The 17,606-nt window shown below is 47.3% G+C and overlaps 2 protein-coding genes across 2 annotated transcripts in view; one reads left to right on the forward strand and one right to left on the reverse strand.

The window, feature by feature from the left end:
* Positions 1 to 2,190: 2,190 nt before the first annotated feature.
* Positions 2,191 to 10,379, reverse strand: APIP (APAF1 interacting protein). Its single transcript, XM_075281035.1, has 7 exons — positions 10,093 to 10,379; positions 7,276 to 7,376; positions 7,044 to 7,092; positions 5,512 to 5,629; positions 5,034 to 5,169; positions 4,785 to 4,952; positions 2,191 to 3,742 (listed from the first exon to the last, which is right to left on the reverse strand). The coding sequence occupies exons 1-7, from the start codon at positions 10,138 to 10,140 to the stop codon at positions 3,643 to 3,645; spliced, it is 720 nt and encodes a 239-aa protein (XP_075137136.1). The 5' UTR covers positions 10,141 to 10,379; the 3' UTR covers positions 2,191 to 3,642.
* Positions 10,380 to 10,692: 313 nt separating this feature from the next.
* PDHX (pyruvate dehydrogenase complex component X) overlaps positions 10,693 to 17,606 on the forward strand; it is a 46,002-nt gene continuing 39,088 nt past the window's right edge. The window contains exons 1-2 of the mRNA XM_075281060.1: positions 10,693 to 10,844; positions 16,593 to 16,676. Coding sequence (XP_075137161.1) covers positions 10,727 to 10,844; positions 16,593 to 16,676 — 202 coding nt within the window. The 5' untranslated portion in view covers positions 10,693 to 10,726. The remainder of the gene's footprint in view (positions 10,845 to 16,592; positions 16,677 to 17,606) is intronic.

Below are 17,606 nucleotides of genomic sequence, written 5' to 3' on the forward strand. Positions count from 1 at the left end.
TGTCAAAATTGCTGTTTTTTTAACTGTCTCCAACACCCAAAAAACACAAAAGTTATACAAGACATTGTACTACATGTACCCCAAAATGGTGGCATTTAACACACAACTCTTCCCACAAAAAACAACACCTTGTAAGGTTAGGTTATCAGAAATAAGAAATTTATGGTTCTTGGACACCTGTCAGGGTTGGTGTCTGGTGTCGCATCTTATCAATAACTTTTATGGGGCTGAGACACAACACAACCTTTGGACACGTTTGGTGCGGTCATCCCCTTTAAATATTCACCTTATTACTATATAGGAGATGCCCCTATATCATTCTTATATCTGCAAACTACAGTAATGGCTGCCATCATCACATAGCTTTAAGGCTATGTTCAGATTGCCGTATATACTAGAGTATAAGCCAAATTTTTCAGCACAGTTTTTGTGCTGAAAAGTTATACTCGGGTCAAGCAAAAAAAAAAACCAAAAAACACATTAGGTATCCCTGTGTCTGAGAGTGCCCGGTCTACTGAATATAGGGGATCTGCAGTGCTCCTGTTCCGTTGGGAAGGGGTTAATAGGAGCACTGCAGATCCCCCTATATTCAGGCTGAATTCTAAGTGGGGGGAAAAAAAACCCAGTCCTCAAGCTCAGAGAAGAGGCAGACAGACAACCAAAACACCCCCTCTCCTTCCCCAGCACCTACTGCACCCCAAAACTCCGACCATTTTAATTTTTGAAATTTTCCAGTAGCTGCTGCATTTCCCCCCCCTAGGCTTATACTCGAGTCAATTTTCCCAGTTTTTTGCGGTAAAATTAGGGGCCTCGGCTTATATTCGGGTCAGCTTATACTCGAGTATATACGGTAATCCAAGGAAGGCAAAAAAAAAAAAATCAGTGGCCTCAACAAAGGGCCTGAGGACATTCTCTGTCCTTTGCGGAGGCCGCTGTTTGGCATCACAGCAGCATGACCACTGGCTATGACGTGCCGGGTCCCGCTAGCAGTCACATGACCACTGAGGCCAATCAGCGGCCTCAACAAAGGGCTTGAGAACATTCTCTGTCTTTTGCAGAGGCCGCTGATTGAGATCACAGCAGCATGATCAGATCGCACTGGAGCACCAGGGACAGGTGAATATGGGTTTTGTTTTTACCTCCTCCACCCTAATTTTTTTTTTTTTTTTAGCCTGGACAACCCCCTTTAAATCCCTGGCAAACCCATCAAATTCCTGGGGATTTTGTCAAGGATTCTGTAGCCAATTTGCATAACTCTATGGCAGATTGGTAGAATTTAGATTGCATGAAAAATCTATGGACTAAAAAAAAAAATGGAAACATTATACAATAAAAACAAGGCAAATATTTATCTTATAATATAGTAAAAAAAAAAAAATTAGACCCGTAAAACCAAAAATGTACAGCTAGAAAAGTAAAACATAATATTTGTATTCTATAAATCTACAAGACGCATCTGCCAAAGGTCGTGGCGTAGTCTCGTATAAACTGCTAAGCACACAACGAGAGTACAAAAACAACACAAGTGTCCAAATAACACAACAGCCCGGGATTGCACAATATTAGTCACTGGGTAAATACAGGATATTAATTGTACGAGACGTATTTTTCAATACATCCTGGAATATATGGGGTGAACATCCGAGATGTACAGAAATACAAAGAGAAATCAAAAATGGTCGGAACCCAGTGACCCTGCAAGGTCAATACAGAGGGTGGGCAAAGTGGGCAGATGCCTATGGCCTCTCCTTTCTAGGATGCCCACCAGGACAGGGTGAATTTACCAGTCTATACCCAAGACCCCTGGGAAAGTACAGTGGATTCATTGTGCATGCGTCTAAGGTCTGGCGCATGCGCACCGAAGCTGAATTTATTACTCCAGCTCCTGCGCACAAGTGCTGAACCACGGATCGGGTTATTTAGGACACTAATCCAGTTCGTAAGGACCCAAACATCCCTTTAAAAACCTTTAAGCCCAAGCATTTTCTCACTTTTTCGTTGTCGCCTTTCCGAAACCCAAACTTTTTACGGTAATTTTTCCATTGGTGAACCAATAGGAGGGATTGTTTTTTTGTGGGACGAGTTGCGTTATTGAATGGCATCGTTTCGTGGTGCGTAAAACATATTAAATAACTTTATTAACCCTTTCCGTGGAAGGGAGGTAAATGAAAAAAAACAATTCCACCAATGTTTTTAGTCTTTTCAATTTTGTGTCGTTCACCGCGTGGGGTAAATGACATTTTAACTTTATTCTACAGGTCAGATCAGATACGGCGATACCAAATACGTACAGATTATGTTTTACAGATTTTTGTACGATAAAAACCCCTTTCTAAAAAAACCCCAAAAAATAAAATAAAATGAGGCTGCTTTCTACAGCTGTAATTTTTTGTAAATTTTTTGATCAGCGGCTTATTTTTTTGGGATGAATTGTAACTTTCAGCGCCGTTTTGGGATTACATTGGACTTCTTGGTTAGGATTTATTCTTTTTTTGGGAAAATTAGGTGAAAAAAAATTAAAAATACAAATTTTGCAGGTGTTTTTGGATTTTTTTTTGTTTACGCTGGTTTATTTCGCCGTCCCGCTAAGGACCATCACTAGGCCAGTCCTATAATGCTGACAGGCAATCTATCAGGACAGGTCTGTGGTAGAGTCTAATATGTATTCAATTATGGCCGGCCGGGCCCCTGATTGTAGGACAGACATTGGCACCCCCTTGAGATTGCAGAGCCCCCGTTTCTGGTGTGCTGTGGAGGGCTTAATGAACCCACCAGACTATATTATAGCGCTGCCTATAAGATCCGAGGGGGTCCGACACCCCGACCCTGCACCAATAAACTGACCTGGGCCAGGACAGGGCGGAAGCAGCTCAGCTCCTATACAAGTAATAGGGGCAGAGTCGCAGTACCCCGGCGAAAATAAAGAACAGTCTGTATATTAGATAGATTGCGTCTGTCTATAGGTATAACAATCAAACCATATTATATCTGCAATTAATGCAGCAATCTGGATAATTCCAAAGGGTTCACTTACTTTTTTCTTTTTTGCACTGTTAAAGGGGTTTTCCAGTCCCAAATGGGAGTTTTCATACTGATGACCTAACCACAGGATATCAGTATGTGATCTATGAGAGTCTGACCCCCGGCTCCTGCACAGATCAGCAGGTGCTAGTGGATAGGCAGAGCGTGCAGCACCCTAAAAATAATAGGAACGGTGCTGCAGTCCCTATACAGTGTACAGGGCTGCTCTGTCGCTCCTATTACCAGCATAGGAGCAACACTGCTGCGCTCACATAGGCTGCTGCATGAGCTGATCTGTGCAGGGTCAGGGTGTCAGACCCCCACACATCACACACTGATGACCTATCCCCTTTAAAGGAATAGGTGGTGTTTCCATAGAGCCGGCACCATCAGAGAGATCTCTTTTAAGGTTTATTAAAAACATCACTGCCCGTATCTCGGGGCGCTACAAATGATGTCACCGGAAGTCGTTACGAAGAAATGGATCGAGACAAGCAAGGCCAAGTTCTGGAGATTGAGAGACTACAAATAAAATCACAGTGAGAGATGAAGGTTGTGGGGTCGCTTCGGGGTTTCGGATGTGACAGTTCTGGGGCTCATGTGCTCATCTTTTGGGACAGTTCACACTATTCCGTTTTCTTCTGCAGGAAGAGCAGAGGGGTCCAGGCCGAGTTGTTTCATCTGCACTGCAATGTCGAAGAGGTAATCGTAGCACTCGCACCTGCGGGACACAGAAGGGCTGGTTAGAGGGGGTCCCGTCCGTGTACGGGGCATTGTCCCTGATGCATATAATGTGAGCAGACCCCTGTGATGGAGAGCTCCGCCCCTGGTTTATAGTATCCAATAGTAATGAAGATGGTGCTATCAGGACCCCCGGGGGTCTCCAATCTGGGTGACATCACTACTATGGTGTCCCACATCAGACTGGGGATCCTTGCGCCCACCATACAGAAGGACTTTTGTCCACCTTTCATCTATACATGATCACCCATAAGTAATAGACCCCAGTGGTAAGGGATTGCTACAAAGTCCAAATGGGCTGAACATTTGGGTCAGAGTGTGATGGAGGGTCTCCTAGTACTCTCGTGGGCCATACTGACCCTATACACACACCATGCCCACCGATGCAAAATGGTCTCAGTTCTGATGATGGATACGGACCTCCCCATCACAGCTAATTCCTAGATTATTATCAGGGGGTGATCAGAGTTTTCTAGGACCTGATTATTGATGACCTATCCTTAACAGAGGTCATCAGTATCAGATTGTGCCAGGGTCTGACACCCGGGACCCCCCCAAGTCAACTATTTGTAGGGACTAACACTGCCCCCTGCTCACTACTTACTAAGCACAGCGCCATACGTTGTATAGTGGCTGTGCTTGGTATTGCGGCTCAGCCCCATTCTTTTGAATGAGACTGAGCTGCAATAATGGATCACATGACCAATGACCTGACATCACATGGTCTATGAAGTGACAATCACAGGTGTTTTGCCAAGTTGATAGTTAGGGGGCCCAGGCAGAGGCATAACTACAAACACTAAGAACTTAAAGGGGTCCTCCATTTACCATGTGCTATGTATAATACCAGAATCTTACAGGGCTCTCTGGATGCCCTGAACCTCCAGGACCCAGGAGCGACTTCTTCCTCTGCACCTTCTATAGCGACACCCCCGGTCCCGGCTCTCAGCCCCCACCAGTCTGATATTAAGGATTTATCCTTATAGTATAGTCCCTTATAGATAACTTCTAGATTTACATACATCGTCTTTGCTTTCTCCCAAGTGTCTCCCCAGACGTAGACTCCATGACGGCGGACCAGCACGGCGCAGGAATCTGGATACTCTTCCATGGCTCTCGCCATTCGATCCTTCAGGTCTTTCTCTTCAGGAGTGTTCTCTACGATGGGAACCACCAGCAAGTCATCATATCTAGGGAATGGACAAGCTTAACAACGCAGCTTTACAAGTTGCATTCCTGCGGTACGGTAGATACAAGCGACGCGCCGTTACCTGTAATATCCGCCGCTGCTGCACTTCTTGATCCCTTTAATCATTTCCTGGTGTGTGATCCGGAATTCCTTCCCTGGAAACAGCAGCGTGGCCAGGACGGCGGCCTTAGAGTGAGTGTGGATGACGGCTCCAGCACCTGGAAGGACGAGGTGATCACATGACATTGGTATCGGCCATAAGGTCTGGACCCTGACGTCATATACGGCTGAGGTTACAAGTTTCGAGCCCCGTGCATGACAAAAGCCGAAGCAGAGCTGACTAGTTCCAGACACAATGGGGTTAACCAGCGGCAGTCTCTCGCGGCTGAATCAGCAAGATCGCGCACCAGGCTGAAAAAAAAGAAGCGTCCGCCCCTGCCTGCCATTGCAAACAACGGAATTAGGAGCCAATATGGAGGGTGTATACGCCTCAAATCCAGCTCCAAATTCCTCCTGCGATTTTTGCAAACCTTTATCTCGTCACCTGTCATGCTACGTACCTCTCATGGTGTAGGCGTTCATAAACAGAGGGGTGCACTGACTTTTCTTGAGGTTCTTGTAGGGCGGGGGGCAGCTGATATCCCGCTCATCGATATCGCAGATAAACAGGTCGTCCGGCTGCAGGGAGGGAATGAGAGATATTACTGCAGGGATCCAGATCATCAGTTTTACTAGCGAACGGTCTGTCCAGGGTGCTGCAAAGGAAAAGAGAATTAAAGGGGTACTCCCATCTCATATTAGGATTAGAGATGAGCGAGTAGTATTCGATCGGATACCTCGCTGCCATAGGAATGCGTGTAAGCGGCCGATCGCCAAGGGGTTAAGCGCATTGAAGTGATTGGCCGCTTACACGCATTCCTATGGCAGCGAGGTGCTCGATCGAATACTACTCGCTCATCTCTAATTAGGTCATCACTTTATGATCGGTGCGGTCCAACCTCAAGAACCTGTGAATAAAGGAGAGCGGCGGAAACGCAACGTGGTTTGTCCCGCAACGCTTTACACAGAAAATGGCTGTGCTTAGTCTTGCAGCTCAGCCCCATTCACTTGAATGGGACTGAGATAATGTTATACTATGTGATGATGAAAATGAGGTTATCGGCACAGGGAGGGGGATGTGGCGTTCGCTGCAACCTCTTTTCGAGAGTTGATCTGTCCTGGAAAAACCATTTAATAAGGGGAGGCAAATGTGCCAATAGTTGCAGAACAACAAATCCCAGCAAACCATGGCATCCAAATGATACACGTTCCGGTGATATTCTGCCCCTAGTGGCCGCAGATAGGATAAACACTGTAGATGCAATAACCTGGTTGTGTATTGTTTACGGGACAAGGACAGAGCAGGAATGTCGCTGCTGCCAGGGATCTCGTCACCTCCTGCTTATCGCTCAGCGCAGACGGAGATGACGCCATTGTGACGCTGATCACCATAATAAAAGAAGAGTCTATGCAAATAACATGGCTGGAAGCTTCGCCGTCAAACTGAACCTGTCACCACGTATTAATGTCGTCGGCCGGGTAGATTTATAACCGTCCTCTAAGTGGATGCGCCACCGGCGTTATATGCAAATGAGGACAAAGGCACAATTAGCTGATTTAAGAGGGAGCTCGCTGCAGACAGAGTTATTATTGAGCTCAATGGGAGCTATAGAAATCCATGGACGCTTAGCTCCCCCTAGTGACCGAGGTAGGAATAGGAATTTTATTTGTTTGAGGGTAGGATCGCACGGAGGAATCTGTCACGGATTTGGGAGCGGCAGATTTCCCCCCCTGAATTGTTTTCAATGGGAGGAAGAGATCCTATTAGGACATGGATAAAAATCAGGCCGATTAGGCTCATAATTAACCCTTCTATTTCTGAAAGCATGTGCCTAAAACTTTTGCACAACACTGTAGGCATCGCTGCAGAACAAATGAGCAGTTGCCAGCAATTTCATCGGTCAGTCGGACGCCGACCATCCACTAGAAGGTAAAGATCAGCTCTTGCGGAAGTTACTGAAACAGCGAACTTGAGGTTTAGGGGTTACCGTACCTGAATCCTTTCCTTCTGGACTCCAGACGGTGCAATGTAAATTTCATCCCTGGTAAAATGAGAAAGGGCATCCATTAAAATTCAGAAATATGACTGAGCAGAGTAAAACACATAGGTCTGACTAGGAGCTGCATACACAAAACGGTAGGGAATTAGGCCTGGATTACGGGTATAATCGTGAGTGATCTGAATGGGTTAATGGTCAAAAAGAGTGAAGACGTTCACAACTTACTCGTATTTGATGCTGACGCCGCCTCCGGTTCCTGTAACCCATCCCAAGTTATAAAACTGCCTGCACAGCTCCGGGATTAGGTTTCTTGGGTGTCCTTTCTCCTAGAAGGAAAACAACATTTTACTAAATTTAATGCATGTCAAGGGTTAATGCAGACGGGTAAAGCCGTAGGCGTGGAATGGCACAAAGACTTCAGACCGGTCTGTATGCTGGAGCCACGGGCAATCCATGTACTGCCTATTAGGATATGCCATCAATATTAGACCTGAGTGACCAAGGCAATGCAGTGAGAGCAGACTGTACAGACTAGTGGCGGGTGTAGGTACTGCAGCGCTGTCCCATAGACTCACCACGGCAGTTTCACCGCTGCTTCAGTGCCAGAGATGTACGGGGTCTCACCAAGATGTCAGCCAACACAGATCTAATATCCTATAAGGATAGGCCATGACTTGTAGAAAGCAGATAACCCCTTTAACATGAAGCAAAGCTAGCTGGTTACAACCATTTAAAGGGGCGTTCCAGGACTAAAATATTGGCAGGGTTCCTCGCTAACCAGCTGCTTGAAAAGACCACATCGTAGGGACAAGGCCTGCAGCTTCCTCACCGAATACCACACACAGTGCCACACCTTGTATAGTGGCTGTGCTTGGTATTGCAGATCAGCTCAATCGCTGTGATCAGGCCATGGCACCAATGAACAAGACAACAAATGGCTGGTGAAGCTGGACCCCGGGGGTCCGACTCTTACTGATCCAATGTTGGCGACCCATGCTAAGGAGAGGTTAGGTCAAGCATATTTAAGTCCCCTTTAATCCCTCTGTACTGAGGCGACCATTTTTTTCCCCAATAGTGAGGGAATTTATTAACCCATCTGTGTCATTTTTCTGATGTACATGGGTTGTAAAGGGAATCTGTGACGGCGATTTGGGACACTAAACCAGTGATGGGCCCTTATGGACCAATCGCACAGTGAACGCACGGCTTCTCTGAACAACTGCGCGCGCACCGGGAGCGCCAGATGAGACTCATCTCTAGGTAAGTAGAAGGGTAAGTTCATGTGGGGTTTTTCGGTCTGGTAGTTGAGGCGGAGGTTGCCTCAGGTTCCGGACCAAAAACGGAGTAGCCGCGACTGAAAGAAGGGGCACTGCACCCGGAATCCAGTCGCGCACTCCGCTCAGGATTAGGCCCAATAAATGGAGGAGGGAGTGTCTTCAGGCAGAATCGCGAGGCGACTCGGCCTGAAGAATGAGCATCTCGCTCAGGAGCTGGAAAAAACACCTGAGCGGCTCCCATTGATTTCAATGGGACCTGTCTTTTTGGTCAGGATTTTGAGGCGGATACGGCCTCAAAATTCTGACCAAAATACTTTTTTTAATTCGGGCTCTGGTGGAATTAAAACAGGGTGATTTGGGACACTGAACCCGGGGTCTATAAGGACCTGTGGAAGGTTTAGTGTCCCAAATCGACCTGACAGTTTTCCGTTAATACGGCGCATGTCCATTTCTTGCACAGTCTTCATTTTACACCTTACAGAGTGAACAGAGAGAGGGAAAAGGAACACCTCGGCCCAAAATATTATGACCAGTTTTCTGGCGTAAGTTATATAGGAAATCTACGCCAGTTCCCACCTGACACAGATCTCCATTTTGGTTTGTGCCCGATTTATGAAGAGACCGGAACCTCTTAATACTTCAGGATCGCCACGAGACACTTGGAAGCTTTATTAGACTGGCATAGGAAATATCAGTCTTAATAAATTCCCCCCATTCTACCTTATCTGATTATAGGGCTGTACCCACTGATCTTATGGGCGCCTTGCCACCCCCCCTCAGTTTATAGGATTTGTCTGGGATTTTTCTTTTTTCGCTTCCTTAGGATAGGCCATAACTATCTGACCCTGCTGATCAGCTGATAGGAGGGGAGTCCAGTCTCCAAACTATATAGTATAAGGAGCCAGAAGGCTGGGTATCCGATACAGTCTAGTAGGGGAATCTGACGCAGCCATAAACACCTATCATAGGAGTCAAGGTATAGGGGGTGCAGAGGTGGCAATCGCTATCGGGCCCTAGAGCCTGCGGGGGCCCAAAAGTCTCTCTGCAACATATGACGACACTAGTATTATAGACAGCACATGATAAGTGGGGCCCCCCATTACAGACATTACATTGGGGCCTATGAGCTTCAAGTTACCCCTCTGGCTGTCGTAAGATATCTATGGCGGATCCTAAGGATAGGCCATAAATAAAATGATCATGGACAAGCCCTTTAAGAGTAGAGGGTAAATACTATACTTAGCAAGGACCTCCTAATGTTCCGTGACAGACCCCCATGTCCACGTCAGACCAGACGGGTGTCGGGTTGCGTTTAGGTGAGGTATATTTACCTACTGTGACTCGAACCATACCGTGACGTACAATGCCAAGGACGTTTTAGCTGTGACAGGTTGACGGGCAAAACATACCAGACCATACAGCTAATATGCCCAGAAGCAAGGCGGCGCCACCTACTGGAGAAGGGTATTTAGTCACGGCTCCTATTTAGGGTTACGACTATACGGCGACTCCCGTTGCACAACCAACCATGGGACTCCTTTCCTAATTTTAGTAAATAAAGTCACGCGACCCCTACACAACTTAACTTTTTTGCGACTCGGCGGTCACAAAGCGACTCCATTCACTAACGTTAATGAGCAACACGACAATCTCTCACCGCCACTATATCGCCAATACAGTTACCAATCTTACCCATTGTAATGGTTGCATTTCGCTCCATAGCACGGACAAGATGTAAATACACGACGCGTCAGTCATACCGTACCTTGGCGTTGTCAGTCTGGTTGCAGTTGTCGCCATTGCAGTAGTACATGTCTCCCAGGATTGTGCTGAGCCCTGCTCTGCCCTGTGCTGTTGTGCTTGCTGAGTGTCTGTGCTGTTTTGCAGAGTCTATTACATGCCAGGGCTGTCTGTGCTGCTCCTAACCTAACCTGTGCTATTCTCAGACAGTCACTGCTGCAAAATACAAAAGCTCAGCATCTGGGAGCAGCACATTGACGACCTAACGTCAAAAAACACACACTAGAGCCTCCACCTACAGCATTCACATTAGTCTCCAAAGCCTCCTGCACGGTTTATCGGCTACATGTTACATTTGAGCTTCAACAAAATGGCGGCCGCCTATAAACCAACAGTGCGGCGCACGGACACATTCAAAATACCATAAGTGTAAGCGTTTGCCCCCTAGTGTTTTAAATTGGAATTGTTTTTCTTTAATAAGTAACTTTGAGAAAATTTTAACGCAAAACGTGTCAGTTTTTTATTGAATTGATACGAGTCGCCGTCCTGGGGCGGGGGGAGCCGCTTTGTGAAGGGCGGCCATATTTAGGGGGTGATATTCTGTCAGGCGCGGAGGCGGGCAGCTCCTGTCAGGGACCTGCGGGTGGTGCTGCAGGAAGATGGCGGCCTCCTTGAGACTTGGCTGCCAAGGAATCGTCAGGTCATTCGTTGCGGGTCTGAGGAGCCGGGGTCGGGTTGGTGGCATCAGGCTGCTTCATAACACTGAGAGGCAATGGGGTAAGACGGCGCCATCTTGGAAATGGTCTCACGCTCTGAGCTGTCAGTGATAGCAAGTGGTGGCTGTCAGAGTGTTGCTGGGGCTTGTAGTTCCACACGAGGTGGTGGCATGCATTGTATGATAGGGCTGTACAGCTGCTGGCACGTTAGGCTAGCTCAGGGATAGGGAACCTTCTGCTCTCCAGCTGCTGTGAAACTACAACTCCCAGCATGCTCCATTCACTTCCATGGGAGTTCCAAGAACAGCAGAGCCAGTATGCATGCTGGGAGTTGTAGTTTTGCAACAGCTGGAGAGCCGTACGTTCCCTACCCCTGGGCTAGCTTATGGTGTGTCACGTGACTATGCTCAGAACCGAGGAGACTGGAATGTGCTGCAGTTTCCCATAACAACCAATCAGGTTGCTGCTTTCATTCTCCACTGGGCCTCTAAAAAGTGAAATCTGGGTTCTAATTGGTCGTGATGGAAACTGGAATCTGGTTCCTATAGGTCTGTGAAAAATGAGAGCTAGAATCTGATTGGTTTCTATAGTCTTCTGAGAGCTGAAATCTGGTTGCTATAGGGCTCTGAAGAATGAGAGCTGGAATTTGGTTGGTTGCTATAGTCCTGTCACAAATGAGAGCTAGAATCTGATTGGCTGTTATAGGCCTCTGGAAAATGTGAGCTGGAATCTGATTGGTTGCTATAGTCCTGTGAAAAAATGGGAGCTAGAATCTGATTGGTTGTTATAGGGCTCTGAAAAATGACAGCTGGAATTTGGTTGGTTGCTATAGTCCTGTGAAAAATGAGAGCTAGAATCTGATTGGTTGTTATAGGCCTCTGGAAAATGAGAGCTAGAATCTGATTGGTTGCTGTAGTCCTCTGAAAAATTCTGTGTCCTGTGTGCCAGTTCTCTTGTGTGGGTTATGGTTGGGGCGTGCCTGGCCAGATTCCTGCTTTGCTTCACTCACTGTCTTAAAGTGGTTTTGCGGGGTGAAAAAATGGCGCATCTTACGATATGTTCACATTTGTGCCTGTCTGTCCGTTGTTCTGGTCCATTGGAGGAGCAGAACAACGGACCGCTATAACAGCGGACACCAAAAGTGCCTGACAGACCTCAATGACTATAACGCGACCTGTCTGCTCTCCGGTCTTTTAAACTGAAAATGCTGGAGGAAAAATTTGGACTTGCAGCACTTTGTTGTCTGGCGGTTTTTTTTGACGGTGATGCCGATGAAGGTGTGAACGTAACCTTAGGTGCAAGTCAGGCCTGTGCCCCTAAAATGTGTCGCCGCCACACCGATTTTCTGTCATATCAGAGTTACACTGGATTCACTGTTTCCAGAACTTGAGGATCCCCATTCACCACTTTATGAAAACGTTTGCAGGACTTTTTTATTCGGCAGGTTTTTTTTTTGTTTTTTTTTTTTGTGCTGCATCTACGCTGAAGACTTTGACTACCTAAAATTTGCGCCATTTTTCCAGATGTTAACCGATATTTCAGAGAAATTACGTTAACGGGAGGGAACATCGCTGTCTGTCAGATTTAGGCCGTGACACAATATGGCGCCGCCTTCTTTGCAAGTAACTAAAGTTGATGTGGTGGCGTTGGAATGTGCAAGTTAGTGTTACATAGCAGTACCAAGATTATGGGGATAATGTCACTGCTTAAGGAGACACCACCTATTAGATAGCGGTACCAAGAAATCTAAATTTGTTGGTTGCACCAGTTGCCTAATGGCAACTTATGGATCGCGGTATGACCACATTCCAGGTATTGCTGCTCCCCAGGAGACAGAGAAAGGTCACCGGACAGTGTGAAGAGGCCCAAAAGTGGCGAGGGAAGGTGAGTATAAACGTATTTTGTTTTTTTATCACCTCCCCTATTATACTCTGGGGTCTGAAGAGACCCCAAACTATAATAATGTCACTGCAGGTTCTATCTGAACTTGTTAGACTTGAAAGGAATCTTGGACCCTGAGCCGTCCGAACCCGAACCTTATCTTGGGAGGTTCAACCATCTCTAGTGATGCAGTCATTCACGACAGTGAAAAACCGCCATCACACCCCTTTAATAAAAGCAATAAAAAGCAATAGAGATTCTCCAAAATGGTATAACTAAAAAGTACACCTGACCCCGCCAAAAAAATAGACGCCCTATGGAAATATAAAAAAGTTCTGGGTGTCGGAATATAACGACTTCTAGAAAAAATGCAAAGTTTTGTATTTGTGATAAGGGGTTAAAATGTATCTAAAACCATATAAATTTGGCAACCCCGGAATCGTATCGAAATCTAGAATACAGGGGTCATGTCGTTTTGGCCCACATTCGCACAGTGTAGCTGGTAAGGTGCGGAGCGGGGGGGTTGAGGTGCACGGTTGCTGTTAGAAAGATCCTTATACCTAACGTGTGCTGCAATACCATCCCAAACTTGCCCCCCCAATGTGTCTATTCACTTGTCCGTGTCTTCAGAGAAGCTGACATGTTCTATCTTCATCAGTCAAACCAGACCTAGGTTGAGACGTGTGAATAAGTCCCTTCCATGAACAGGCCCCAAAAAAACCTGGTGTCTATAACGTGTAGCAGGGGTTGTGACCAAAAATTTTACAAAAAAAAAAAAAGTTGGATATTGTGCATATTGAGCTGCAGTGTCATGTACGACCTGTGGACAGGAGTGGCGCAGTATTTGGAAGGACCCACGTTTTTCTTGATTTCCCTGTAGTACAGTGTTATCACCACTAGATGGCACAGCCTGACCAGTTTACGTCGCTGACATACCCGTCTCCGCTTTACCTTATACCCGCGGGCAATGTGATTTAATGAGGTCAGCCCCCAGTAGGTCGCCAGCACCGGGGAGCGAGCGCACTGTCAGTGAGCGAGACCTTTATGTGTCTACATGAATCCTGCACACTGCGCCAGACCCTCACCTGCGCCCTGCAAAACCCTGCCTTACATGGGCTCTGTTCACACCACATTTGTTTTATACGGATCCAAATTTTTTTATTTTTTATGTTTTGTAGATTTTTCTTTTTTCGTTGTCGCTTCAGTCTTTGGCAGTGAAACTCGCACTGACAGCGTGTAAAACCGTAACCAGCAGCATCAGCGGCTCCTTCTGTATCCACCTGACGTGTTCAGCCATTCATCCACCTGAAGCTAGACGTTCCCGCTCTTTGATGGCCGCTGCTGCTTGTCTTCAGGGCGCCGCTCCGCTATGTAGTCGTAGTTATGAAAATGTGGCGAAAAACGATACTGGCGAATACTAAAGGACCGGTCAGGGGAGCGAGTCCCGATATTCCACTATTTCTGGTGCTTAAGGACAAGGACGGGGTTAATGTACGGATAGCTTTACAACAGAAGTCAGCAACCTTGTGCACTCAGGCCGCGGTGGGACTACAACTCCCATTATGCTCCATCTACTGCTATTGGAGTAGAGCAAGTAGGAATGCTGGGGCTTGTAGTTCCTCAACAGCTGGAGTGCAGAAGGTCGCCTATCCCAACTTTACGTTGACTCTACATTGAACGGATATCGTTGGACCCCGCTGATCAGCGGTTTGGAGAGGCTGCAGCATTCGGGAGAACGCTGTGGCCTCTCAAACACTTAACAAGCAAAGCGCCATACATTCTATAGTGGTTGTGATTGATATTGCAGCTCAGTCCTATTTCCTTGAATGGGACTGAGCTGTCAATCAGGCCTGTGACCAATGAATGTGATGACTCGGGTACCTCTGCTGCTTTCAAGAGCTGACTGGTGGGGGGGCAGGGTGTCGGACTACCACCCATTTGATATGGATGGGATATCAATATTTAAAGGGGATGTCCAGGGAGTTAAGATTACCTTAAGTGAAGCAGCCTGGGCCTGGGTGCGACCTTCTGGATCATTCCACCCCCTACCCTGATCTCAGTCAAGCCCCCACAGCACAAGTACCCATGAGTTCAGGGGAGGAGGGAGGGGGCGGGTCTGATTCTGATCACATGACCAAGAACCAGGTCGAAACTACCGGCTCCATCATCCAGTGTCGCCATATCAGTTAAGGTAATCTTAACTCCCTTTAAGGCCGGGTGGACGGTACAGGATTGCGGAGCAGCCGCCGAAATACGCCAACGCTGCAAATCCCGCAAGTCTGCGAAGTGTCATTGTACATTGTACTGAAACCTCTCCTGCGATGGTCACCGGCCCTGGGGTCAAAGTCATGGAGGACAAGTGTCCAGTAGGATTAGGAGGAGAGGCGAGTGATGTGACACCGTGTTAGAGGTCATACGCCGCACTCCCCTTCCCCTGCATGTGCCACTGCGAGGAGATCCTGTGCTTTTGACCTGCTAAGACCGGTTACATCTAATCCCCCTAATCCCATTACCGCGCTGCGTCTCTGAGCAGGTATAACACTTGGCACGCTTTATACAGCGCCGGTGCGGCCACATGGCTGCTTAACAATAGGGGGCGGGCACCGCGTAAGGGATTGTCGCCAATTACACGCTCTGCCAGGGAAAGAAACAATCCCGTTATCTGGGGCTGACGGCTCGACGGCGGCGCCTCCGTGTAACCTAAAGGGATTTCGTTGTGTTATTCCCGTTAAAGCCAGGCTTATCGCCATTTGCCGCGCTGAATATAGCGCCCTCCTGAGGGTTACATATGGGGTTTATATATCTTGAGGTCCAACATCCAGGTCACCGTTGATCGATTGAAGATGTCGTGGCCTCTTCCCTTTGCCGATGGCATTGTGTTCATCGCTCACATTCATTCGAGTGAATGGGGCTGAGCTGCAATGCCAAGCACAGCCACTATACTATGTACGGCACTGTGCTTAGATTTCAGTGAAATGACCCCCAAGTTTTCACATATTGGAAAATCCCTTTAAGGAGGACCTTTCACCAACTCTATCCTCTAATAGGCACCACTGCACTTTTTCTGGCACAGTTGGAATTTCGTCTCTAGCTCGCACCAATCCTGAGCAATCAGTACAGTCAGTTTTGGTGCCCGATATCCTAACTAGACTCCCTAATATCAAGTAGGTGGTGTCAGGCAGAAGGGGCGTGTCTAAGAGCTCCAATCAAAGGCAGACAGTAGAAGCATTCTGACAAAGTCACGCCTCCTTTCCTGCTCCTACTTGACATTAGGGAGTCTAGTTAGGATATTGGCACTTAAACTAAGAACACTGATTGCTCGGGAACGGTGGGGGCTAGGGGAAAAATTCCAACTGTGCTGGAATCAGTGGAGAGGACTCTTTAAAAGTGGTGAGAGGTTCTTTTTAGGACACGAGTGCAGCTACTTATGCACTGAAAATATGAGCTGCTTAGATTGTTCCTCTGTTACTCCTCTTGGAAACGTATGAAAGTGCAAAGACCGCTGCACAGTCTAGGGTGGACGCTCTATTATCATGGGGTATGATGCCCATTGGAGACATCAATGGGCCAGGATTAGTGGCCCATTGGGGTTACTGACTCTGTACCCACTAGTACCACGCCATAACTGTGACCTCCCCTCACCCACTGGACCGGGCGAACACTGTGTAAGAGCCCGACCACCACCTAGAAGGAGGGCAATAAAGAAGAGCTCAGTAATGTGAGGGGAGATTCTCTGGGACAGTTTGTGGTCAGTCCTTCAGATCTTCAGCTTGCTCATTTTCCTGCTTCCAATTCATTCACTTCAAGAGCTGAGTGTGCACCTGCAGCCTCGAGGGGCGCCACTGTCACCAGATAATCCTATGTATATAGATGCGTCTATACTGTGTAGATCTGTTGCAGTTTCTCACGACTTCCATCTGTCTTACAGGGGCGCAATCTGTCCAGGTCTATATGCCGGCGCTGTCTCCCACCATGGAGGAAGGAAACATTGTGAAGTGGCTGAAGAAGGAAGGTGAGAAGACGCAGAGGGAGGGGGGATTTATCAACCCAGAAATCTGGTGACGTTTTGGTCATCAACATGTGATCTGTAGGGGGGTCCGAAAACCTGAACCCCCGCACTGATGAACTGTCCCTGTACCTGAAGCGGCTATTGAGTGGTCGCCACGTACAGGGCTCCTAATATACAAGTAATCGGAGTGCTGCTGCAATTCTCCAAAGCCACCACTATACAGAGGGTGGGGCTGCTGAGCCAATTCTATAATATCTGCTCTTCGTGGTGTCGGACCCCTACAGATCTCTATGGATTGTCAGGACTTACCTCTCCGTAGGATAGATCATCAATATGTGACGGGCGGGGGTCAACACCGGGATCCTGTTTGCAGCTCAGTCCCATTCAAGTTGGGTTGACTTGCAATACCAAATATGGCCACTATATAATGTACCTTGGCCTGCTGTCAACGTGGAGTCGCCCTAGTCTAGGAAATGAACATGATATTTATCTCTTAGTGATACCTGACAGCTCTGCTGTTATTGCTGTGAACCACCAGCAGGGGGCGCCACAACATAAAGCAATCCGGATGTTTTTGTTTATTTTTCCTAAATACATTTTTAACCCTTCGCGCTCAGGTTTTTGCTTTAAGACCCCAAACGGGGAGCTGCAGAAATAAGAACAGGATCAAGATACACAATAGTAGCTATTGTGCGAACGGTAAGGGTTGGAACATGCCACCCAGCTTTCCAAAGACCCGGAGTGACAATTACATAAAAATAGTTGCATTCCGTAAATACCAGTCTTTTCGTCCATTCTTCCGGAAATGGCGCCGCACCTGTCCGTTATTGCTGCCCAGCTCCATTAACATGAATGGAGCTGAGCTGTAGTACCGCGCACAGCCTGCGGACAGGGGTGGCGCTGTTTCTGGCCAAAAAAAAAAAAGTCATGATT

This window comes from Leptodactylus fuscus, chromosome 7 (genome assembly GCF_031893055.1).
Source record: "Leptodactylus fuscus isolate aLepFus1 chromosome 7, aLepFus1.hap2, whole genome shotgun sequence".
NCBI lineage: Eukaryota > Metazoa > Chordata > Amphibia > Anura > Leptodactylidae > Leptodactylus > Leptodactylus fuscus.

Bases quoted from the DNA above. Each gene is read 5' to 3' on its own strand.
- APIP (XM_075281035.1), bottom strand. From the start codon at position 10,140: ATGTACTACTGCAATGGCGACAACTGCAACCAGACTGACAACGCCAAG. The intron at 5,630-7,043 runs GTACGGTAACCC...CCCTCCCTGCAG, and splicing joins TCCAGAAGGAAAGGATTCAG to CCGGACGACCTGTTTATCTG. The intron at 4,953-5,033 runs GTAACGGCGCGT...TCCATTCCCTAG, and splicing joins AGCAGCGGCGGATATTACAG to ATATGATGACTTGCTGGTGG.